The sequence below is a fragment of the Cygnus atratus genome, chromosome 2 (assembly GCF_013377495.2).
Source record: "Cygnus atratus isolate AKBS03 ecotype Queensland, Australia chromosome 2, CAtr_DNAZoo_HiC_assembly, whole genome shotgun sequence".
Lineage (NCBI taxonomy): Eukaryota > Metazoa > Chordata > Aves > Anseriformes > Anatidae > Cygnus > Cygnus atratus.
Genome location: NC_066363.1, coordinates 81,224,447 through 81,233,951, shown reverse-complemented (window position 1 = coordinate 81,233,951; position 9,505 = coordinate 81,224,447). Strand labels below are relative to the sequence as shown.

Below are 9,505 nucleotides of genomic sequence, written 5' to 3'. Positions count from 1 at the left end.
ACCCCGCGCCCGTCACGTTTTATTTACACCCGCAGAGGATGCTCGGAGACAAAAGAGTTTTGTTTTGCTTTTTTTTTTTTTTTTTCCTTTTTCCACGTCAAAGATGTTTTATATTTTTGGAAGGGTTGTGTTTCCTTTTAAAGAGGTGACCTATATCCTGACCACTGTAGGGGGTTTATTTTGATGCTCCGGGAAGTTCAGTGGGAGCTGTGCAGAGCTGGGAGGGGATGAAATCTTTACCATTCTCATCTGGCATAGGAAAAGCCAAGCCTACCCACACAAAGACTTGGTGGAAGTACTCGGGGGTGACACTTGCAAACCCGACGCTGTTCTTGGCGGCGGAGCGGAGCTCTCCCTTGCAACACCCCCGTTACCTGCCTCCTCCATCCCTCGGAGCCCGGCCGGGGGGGCTGCCAGGGTGCCCCCAGCAAGGCTGGGACCTCGGGGAAAGCAACGAGGGGCGCCGGATGGAGCCTGCAGCCCGAGAGGCCGCTGCCCGGGGGGGTTGCAGGGCTCCCGTGCACTGAGGAGGACCTCTTCTCCCACCTGCTGAGGCCGCTTTCCCCCTGAAAAACCCTTCCCCAAAGGCGAATAGATGCTGCTCTTCGCCTGGCTTCTCGCCCAAACTTTGTTTCTCGCCTGGCCTTTCTCTCCTTCCTCAGGCACTGAGCAAAGCCGCCCCGGACAGGGGAGGAAAGAGAAAGGTGCCCTACTAATTCACGACCACTACCTTCATGGAGGTGTCCCGATCTGGGCTTAGCTCCCCTCACATCCACACACTGCTAAAAAAAATTCCTAAGGTACATTAATGGGAAGCCAGCCAAAGCTACGAGGCGGTCTCCCAGGTAACCCCTGCAAAATGCTACGAGAGCGGTGACCGCTCTGGGCACTGAGCATCTTGGCTGATGCTATCGGGGCTGGGCTGGTTTTGTGGTTAATTTGCTCTTTTCTATTTATTTTAGTATTATTATCATTAATATTTTCCCCCGCAAGGAGAGGTAGGCCCCCGCTCTTTGCTCTGAAGATCCTTGCCTGCCCTGGGACGGGAGGTGCTCCCCCGACCTGGGATGCTTCAACCCCAACCACGGGATGCCGAGACCCTCTCCCTTTTCCTTCAGCCTCCGGAAAGGAGAGAGACCCCAGCCCTTCAGCGGGAGCTGGGAAAAAGGGTTCCGACGGCAGCCTGCAGGGAGCCATCTATAAAAAGAGTCACGCCTGCTCCTCTTTGCGTACGCAAAGAAGGGGAGGGGGGTGGAGGAAAACAGGGGAAAAAAAAAAAACTCTCCAAACAAACACTGGGATCGCACGGCTACTGCCAGAGGTCCCGAGAAGTCAAGAGGTCCCGGGAGCAGCACAAAGGACGGGGCAGGACCGCTGCCAGCCCCTTCCCATCCCGGCCTCTCTGTCCCCTCCGCCCGGCGTCCTCCCGCCGCCTCGGGGCCGATCCCGTCCCGGGAGGGCTCCCGGTGCCTCCGGGACCGGTTCCCGGGAGCTCGACTGCGGCCGGTGGGCTCCTCCCGCTCGGTAAAAACGCCCGCATGTCCCCCATGCGGCGGCGCATCGCCGTCAGCCGCCGTGGATCGAGAGCTAAGCCCCGGCACCCTGAAACTGACAGTCGGAGGAAAATCCTTCGGGGCTTAAGGAAAGGCACTTTTACAATACTGCGGGGATTTGTTTAAGTTTCAGTCTCGGGTTTAATTGGAAAAACGCTTCTCATCTGCAGGACCTCAGAGCAGGGGAAAGAGCCTCAAGCACGCAGTTAAAAATAAAAAATAAAAATGGGGTGGGGGAGCAGAAGAAGAACAAAAAAAAAAAAAAGCGAGGACTCCAAGATAACCGTAAACATTTATCTTTCATATTTGTCTCCCATTTTCTTAACTGGTTTAGTCTACGCTGTTTCATTTAGCCCACGAAGCAGAGGGGACAGTGTTATGAACATGAAACTGAAACCGCAATAATGAAGAGATTTCCTAGAATAAAAACGATGATTATAGAACAACATCTGAGTAACCAAATCTGCCAAAAAGTTTAATTTCCGTATACTCTGGTAAAACAAACCAGTTGTGCTCCAAAGCTGGGATCAGCTCAGAAATGGATACACCAACCAAAATAAACATCTCCACCAAACAGCAAACGCACTTCTGTTTAATCAGAGGCACTTCAAACCATCTTTTAAGGCCTCAGTACCATGTCTTGGAGACTTCTTAATGCTATGTTTAAAACAATCGTCTGCGGAGAAGAGGACGTTTCTAGCAGGTAGGAGGGAGATGACCCAGCGTGTGAGCCCCGATTCCCTTGTCAGGGCAGCGTGGAGATGACCGCGGACATCGGCTCTCTTCCCTCGGGTTTTGGTACACTGTCCGTGCGGGTTTGCCCCGTGGCAAAACACCGACATCCCCCTAAACCGTGACATCTGCCTGGGAATTGAATGCCCCTTGCCACCCCGCCGCTATAGCACGGAGCAAGGCGAGCTGTCTGAGAGGTGGCCAGGTCAGAGCCATCTACAGCCCTCTTCCCCCCTGCACCGGCGCGTATTTAATGCCTTCAGCCTCCCGACGCTGGCCGCAGTGGCTCGGGGATGCCACCCGCGAGTGGGACAGCCGTGATTTGCAGCCGGACGGCCCGCCGCGGAAGGCGACAAAGGACGCTCGCCCGCCGACCTACAGCAGGGAAGGATGTTTACGCACAAAAGCACGGATTTTCTTAAAATATTCCCCATCGGTCGTTGCAACGAGACCGGGAATCGCACGTCAGCCTCCTCCCCGCCCCTCCGAGAAAAATAAAAGATATGTGTTTTTTGGGGGGGGGGGGGGGGGGGGGTTGTTCTTAATTTACAACGGGAACTATTTAAACCGATGCCCCAGGAAAGGTGAGCACGATCTATTGACAGAGAAGTCTTTTTTTTTTTTTCTATTAAAAATGTGTAGAAAACCTTGCCGGACTTCGGAGTGTTTTTCTTAGCTGATTCTCAGGTACAATCAAGCCCTTTTCGGACACATTCCCATGTACGTAGCAGTGGTGATCTGGAGGAAGCTGTCGACGCCTGTTCAGTTAATTTAGGTTTTCTTTGTCTAATTACTGGGGAGCTTAGGGAAAAGGAGCCGGGCTCAGGGCAGTAAACTGACACTTGGGCTCTGTGTGTGGTATCCAGGCAGAGTTTGATGGAAAAAGCCTGCTTCCACTCAACTGCAGGTCACTGTCTGGGACCAGCCCCACCCCCTCCCTGCCAGTACCCACCAGCGAGCTCCCAGCACGGAGCTGCACTGCAGACAGACGGACACACGGACACACACACACACACACACAGAGGGCTGCAGGCACGGCGTTCCCCTCTGCCCAGGTCCTTCCCACCGCCGTGCCTTTGCTGCAGCATCCCTGCCCGCCGCCGTCCTCCTCCTCCCGTCTCCAGTTTGATGCTGGAGTCTCCCAAGGCAACTGGGAGCAGCCCTGTGGCTCCGACGGCCCCTCTCCTCCCTGCCCCGTTTCTTTCGGCAAACGGCGGCTCCCAGCAGGGGTGACCCCCCCCCCCCGCCCCCCCCATCCGTTTGAGGTTGCACCGGGAGAACATCGCCGAGGAGGGGAAGGAGGGAGGGAGGGAGGGAGGGAAGGCGCATCCTTGGTGCTCCGACACAACCCTCATTTCGTTTTATATGCGGAAGGGTGCGGGTGGCAAGGGGTACCGAGAAGCTGTCCCCATCCTAAGGAAAAAAAGAAAAAAGAAAAAAAAAAAAAACGGCGGTCTGGTAGGCTTGAGGAGCGGAGCAGCAGCAGCAGCGCCTCCTGCCCAGATGAAGAGTGGCCACAGGCCAGCTGGAAAGGGGGTGGTCTCCCGCTCCTGCTCGCTCCCCCTCTATCTCTGCCGCACGGCTGATTTCTCAGCCGGATTCAGGGGGGTCTGCAGGGAAAGAAATAAAATAATAATAATAATAATTAAAAAAAAAAAGAGCGAGCGAGATTGAAGAACCCGATAGGCGGTCGAGCCTCCAAGGCAGGAAAAAAGTGCCTGTGAAGGGCTGAGGGTGCGGAAGGGGCCGGGGGCGGGCCGGGGGGGCTCCTGCTCTTCCTCCCCGTGCCGGCTTAGGCAGCGGGACGGTGCCCAGGTGGGGGGCAGAGGAGGAAGCGGAGCGGCGCTGAGCGGAGCCTCGGCGGGCGGCGCGGGGAGGGAGGGCGGGGGCCGGGCCGGGGCCGGGCCGGGGCCGGGCCAGGGCCGTGCCGGGGCCGTGCCGGGGCCGTGCCGGGGCCGTGCCGGTCCATCCCGCCCCGGCGGAAAGCAGAGGAGCCGTGGCGCAAGGGGCCGGCCGGGAGGGATGCGCAGGGCGCCGCCGCCGCGCTGAGGAGGTGCCCGGAGGACAGCGGCTCCCGGAGCCCCCCCGCTCTCCCCAGACCCCCCCTCCTCCTCCTCCTCCGCGGGGCACCCCCCGCCCCGGTACCCACCCCGCCCGGCTCCCCCCCCTTCCCTCCCCGCCTCACCCCAGCCGGCCCCATTCCCCTCCCTCCGCCAGATGACCACCGCCAGCGGCCAGCAGCGGCTGGAGCCCCCCGTCCCTCTCCGCTCCTGCAGCCCGGCTCCCGGAGCTCTCCAGATGAGCCGGCCGCCCTCCTCCGCCCTGGAGACCTCCACCTCCTCTTCCTCCACCTCCACCTCCTCCTCCTCCTCCTCCTCCTCGGCGGCGGCGGCGACCTCCAAGAGCAAGAAGGCCAGCTCGGGGCTGCGGCGGCCGGAGAAGCCCCCCTACTCCTACATCGCCCTGATCGTCATGGCCATCCAGAGCTCGCCCTCCAAGCGGCTGACCCTCAGCGAGATCTACCAGTTCCTGCAGGCCCGCTTCCCCTTCTTCCGCGGCTCCTACCAGGGCTGGAAGAACTCGGTGCGCCACAACCTCTCGCTCAACGAGTGCTTCATCAAGCTGCCCAAGGGGCTGGGCCGCCCGGGCAAGGGCCACTACTGGACCATCGACCCGGCCAGCGAGTTCATGTTCGAGGAGGGCTCCTTCCGACGGCGGCCCCGCGGCTTCAGGAGGAAGTGCCAGGCGCTCAAGCCCATGTACCGCATGATGAACGGGCTGGGCTTCGGCGCCTCCATCCTCCCGCAGGGCTTCGACTTCCAGGCGCCCCCCGCCTCCCTCGCCTGCCACTCCAACGGCTACAACCTCGACATGATGCCCAACGCCATGGCCAGCGGCTACGAGGGACTCAGCGGCGGCCACCACGTCCCGCACATGTCGCCCAACCCCGGCTCGACCTACATGGCCAGCTGCCCGGTGACTGCCAACGGGGACTACGGCCCCGACAGCAGCAGCAGCCCCGTGCCCTCCTCGCCGGCCATGGCGAGCGCCATCGAGTGCCACTCGCCCTACACGAGCCCTTCGGCTCACTGGACAGCCTCGGGGGCCTCGCCCTACCTCAAGCAGCAGGGCCTCCCCGCCGCCAACGCCGCCTCCTCGGGCATCCACTCCAGCGTGCCCTCCTACTCCCTGGAGCAGGGCTACCTGCACCAGAGCCCCCGCGACGACCTCTCAGGTAGGGGGGGCTGCGGGGATGCCCCGGACCCGGCCCCCCCGCCGCGGGTCTCCGCCGGCAGCGGGGGGCTTCGGCGGGGACCCCCCGGCCGCGGCGGGGCGGGGGTGAAAGAGGGGGCACGGTCTGCCGGAGGGACAGGGTGGCAGGGGGTCGGAGCCGGTCTGTTTCGGGACGGGGGGGGATGGCTGAGGGCGTAGGGCATCTCTCCGTCCCGGCTTTAGCTCGTGTGTCCCCCCTCCCCCCCCTCCGGACGCCTTGGTAAACCGCGGGGACTCGTAGGGGGAGGCATCGGAAAAGGCGTTAAATATTATCCCCAAAGCCCTGCGGGCTGCGGGGGAAAAGGAAAAAAAAAAAAAAAAAGAGGGAAAGAAAAAAAAAACAAAGCCGCTAATCTCGAGAAATGCGAAGGAGATTAAAGCAGATCCAATGCATTTCTGCAAGCGGAGGGAAAAAGGGTTTCTTCTGCTCTCTTTCTCACCCCCTCCCTGCCCGGCCGGTGATTACAGACAATGTCTGCTCAGAAAAAAATCCTAGCACAAAAATGGGTAAAAGATGTTGGGCTCTTACGGGGAAATTTTCCAAATAGCCCTTTTAAACGTGGGTCCCGGAGGTTAAGCAAACAAAGACAGTCTGGGCTGGACCACACCGAAGAGGATTTTAGCCTGACTTAACCCCTATGAGAGCGGGGTCTTGTTCAATTTTATGGGAATTTCAACAAGTAACAAATACAGGCGACCCTCAGCGCTGGGTCCCCTCCTGCCCCCGCCTTGGGCTCCTGTCAATCACCCCCCGGTCCCCCTCCGAGCCCCGCACCCTGCCCCGGCCTCCCCGCGGGCTGTGCGTGCCGGGAGCCCCGCAGCGGGCAGCCGGGGGGCGCGGAGGGGTTGCCTGGCACAGCAGCGAGCCGCCTTCCCTCTATTTAAATAACAACAGTAATCATCATCATCAAAAATTAAAGGTGACAAAACACTAATCAGCCGTGCAGTGGCTGCAGGGGAGAGGAGCGGGTCGCTGTGCCTTACCCGGGGGCTGGCGCAGAGCGGGCTGCGCGTCCTCCGCAGGGCTGCTCCGTGCCCACGGGGCTCTGCTGCTGCGCTTTAAATCCATTTTTCGGAGATGCAGCCGCTCCTTCCACGGGGCTTGGTGGCCGGGAGGGGTTCACCAGGGCATGCCCCGCCGAAATGCCTCCCTTCACCGCTAGCCACTTCGGCTTGGCTTTGTTGCTGTCGCTGTTGTTGCTTGGATTGGTTTTTTATCTGTTTGTTTGCTTTTCTTTCGGATTTTTTTTTGTTTGTTTTGCTTTTCTTTCTTTGTTTTACTTCTGGCGGTGGCCCGGCCGCCCCGCGGGGACACGCGTGGCGAGGGAGCGGGGCTGCGTGGCGGCTGCCCCCTCCTCCTGCCAGGCACCCGAGGTGCCAAAGGCGATACCTGGAAGAGAAACGTTCAATGCGGGGCAGCCCACGAGCAGCTTCTGAAAACAAAAAGCAAAGAGAGAGAGAGAAAAATAGAGAGAGGGGAAGGGTTCTGGTTCCCCCGAAGCCTCCCGCCACGGTTTCCGAGGCTGGGGCGGTTTAAGTGCGGCTCTTTTCTGTTGGAGGACGGATGTACAAACAGACCGATGGACGCTTTTTTAATGCCGACGACGAGCGTCCACTTCCAGCAGCTCAGATTTAGTGCCTCTGCTTTGCGAAACGGCGTTTCTCCGGCTATTTTGCACAGCCTCAGCTCTGGAGTAGGGATCCGGGCCCTGGACTTTGGGAACAAACCATCCCCATTCCTTGATTAGATAAGAAAAAAAAATCTTTTTTATTTTTATTATTTGCGCGGATCCACTCCTCGTTCGTGTGTGATCCACAAAATCTCTGCGGCGCAGTCGTTTCGGTAGAATGAAAGGAGATAGGGAAAAACGATCCGAGCTCTTTCATTCGTAATTATTCCCAGCAATAATCTTTCTCCTCCTCTCCCCACAAAAGCAGCAGCAAGTGAATTCCGTTTTTCCCTTTCTTTTAATTAAATGCAAAAGCAAATTCGGTGGCAATCGCTGTGGATCTGTTAATAAACCCCTACTCATGACAGCGACGGGGAGGACTTGAAACTTTGAATTTGCATCAGACCCAAGAATAAGAGAGGAAAAAAATTGGAAACAGGAGGCTCGGTTCTGCTAAAAGGATTTTGAAGCTGGGGAGGTGGGGGTGGTACGGATTTTTTTCGCACACTATTAAATCCTGCTAAATGATTGAATCAGGATTGTAATAAAGTGCCCTGGTTTATGGTGAGCATACCAGCAGGGTTATTAGAAAGCCGAGGAAATCCAGCGAAATAATCACTTTTATAAAGTGAGCTCTGCGGGGTGAAGGAGGGGACAGTGCTGGAGGAGCCGGGCTGTGCGCGCCGCCGCCGGGGCTCACTGCACAAATCGCGAAAGGTGCCGGCTCCGTGACGCTGGGGAAAACCGTGCACGTCTCCCTCTTTTTTTCCCCCATGCCTTCTCTTTCTTTCTGTGCTGCTTTCTTTCTTTTCTCCTTTTTTTTTTTTTTTTTTTTTGACCCTCGGGCAGATTTGACAGGGTCCCACCAGCCGAGCCTGACATCCCCGCGCCAAAGCAAAGCAAATCCCCCTCTGTCTCCGTCCTGCAGGCCTTGCTCAGCCGATCCCCCCCCCTCCCCACTGGATCCTGTAGGATCCCTGCCAGGCTAAAGATCCCCGCGCGGCGCGGGCTGGAGGGCGATCTCCCACGGGGCCCCTTGCGCTCCGTCCCCCGAAGGGTTTCCTTAGGCTGTGGGAAATGAAAATCGGAATTTGAAAGGTCATTTACATGTCGGGGCCGCGGATGTACGTCGCTCGCTGCTGTTGACGAGGCGTGGGGTGTCCTCGCCCTGTATCTGAGGCTCACGAGAACACACGCGAGTACAGGGGCGCAGCTCGCACACACCCCCCAAAAACCAAACACACCATCAGCACACAAACGAATGACCACAAATGAGTGGCGGCAATTCAACCTGTAGCCCCCCAGTCAAAAGCAAACCCCTCCCGTCCCACCCGACTCCCCCCCGGGAGCGGGATTTGGGAGAGAGGGGGGGGAAGGCAGCGAGGGTCAGGATCCAATTGCGATGTCCCCGGCGCACCCAGAAAACCACGCGAGTCGCATCCTCTGCTCACATCCCCAGTCTCACCTGACCCCGGGCACGACCGAGGGACATTCAGGGGACAGATGCCCGGCCGTGCCCGTGTTGCCGCACGCAGGGATGCCCCGAGCCACGCCGTGCGCCCGGGACGCGTTCACGCGTGTGCCCGTGGCTCTGCGGCTTGTGGTGCGCCCTACAAGCGGGACAGGGGACAGGCTTCCTCTGGAAGGGGATCTCCCACACCGAGCAGGGACAGGAGGAAGCCTCTCCTCCGTGTGGGTGAGCTACCTGGTTTCTGAGCAGCTCTTCTCTCCTTCTCTTGCAGTGGGATTGCCTCGCTACCAGCATCACCCGTCCCCGGTGTGCGACAGGAAGGATTTTGTCCTCAATTTTAACGGCATTTCTTCTTTTCACCCTTCGGCTAGCGGCTCTTACTACCACCATCACCACCATCAAAGCGTCTGCCAGGACATCAAGCCCTGCGTGATGTGAAGGCAACGCCCCAACAGAGACAATCAGGTGGCGTCGAGCAGAGCCGAGGTATAGACGGACCCACGCAGACGAAATATAATGTGCACTCTGATAGTATCGATAGTACACGAGTCACTTAGCAAAAATTACCTAAGGAAGCAGTTTTTGGGCCCCTCCACTCCTTGAAGGACACGACACGTACAGCCGGTGTAACTCCGAAGCGCTCCCCAAAATCGCGCCTCGCTAGGTGAGACTGAGTGTCCCTGAGCACGCCGGTGGTAAAACGCCTTTCCGTCGTCTCCTAAAGAGCCGAGCTTTGGGAAAGTGAACGAGCCGAAATATTTTTGTACGAGAAAGTCTCTTTGAATAGGAAAAAACAGTCTCCCAGC

General features: G+C 58.4%; 1 protein-coding gene across 1 annotated transcript; it reads left to right on the top strand.

The window, feature by feature from the left end:
* Nucleotides 1-1,538: 1,538 nt before the first annotated feature.
* Nucleotides 1,539-9,137, top strand: FOXF2 (forkhead box F2). Its single transcript, XM_050708767.1, has 4 exons — nucleotides 1,539-1,614; nucleotides 4,316-4,409; nucleotides 4,442-5,520; nucleotides 8,971-9,137. The coding sequence occupies exons 1-4, from the start codon at nucleotides 1,539-1,541 to the stop codon at nucleotides 9,135-9,137; spliced, it is 1,416 nt and encodes a 471-aa protein (XP_050564724.1).
* Nucleotides 9,138-9,505: the final 368 nt, after the last annotated feature.

What these genes read in the sequence shown, in the direction of transcription:
- FOXF2 (XM_050708767.1), top strand. Translation starts at nt 1,539, where the DNA reads ATGTCCCCCATGCGGCGGCGCATCGCCGTCAGCCGCCGTGGATCGAGA. An exon ending in CCGGCACCCTGAAACTGACA is followed by an intron (nt 1,615 to 4,315) that starts GTCGGAGGAAAA and finishes AGGGATGCGCAG; the next exon opens with GGCGCCGCCGCCGCGCTGAG. An exon ending in CCTCCTCCTCCTCCTCCGCG is followed by an intron (nt 4,410 to 4,441) that starts GGGCACCCCCCG and finishes CCCACCCCGCCC; the next exon opens with GGCTCCCCCCCCTTCCCTCC.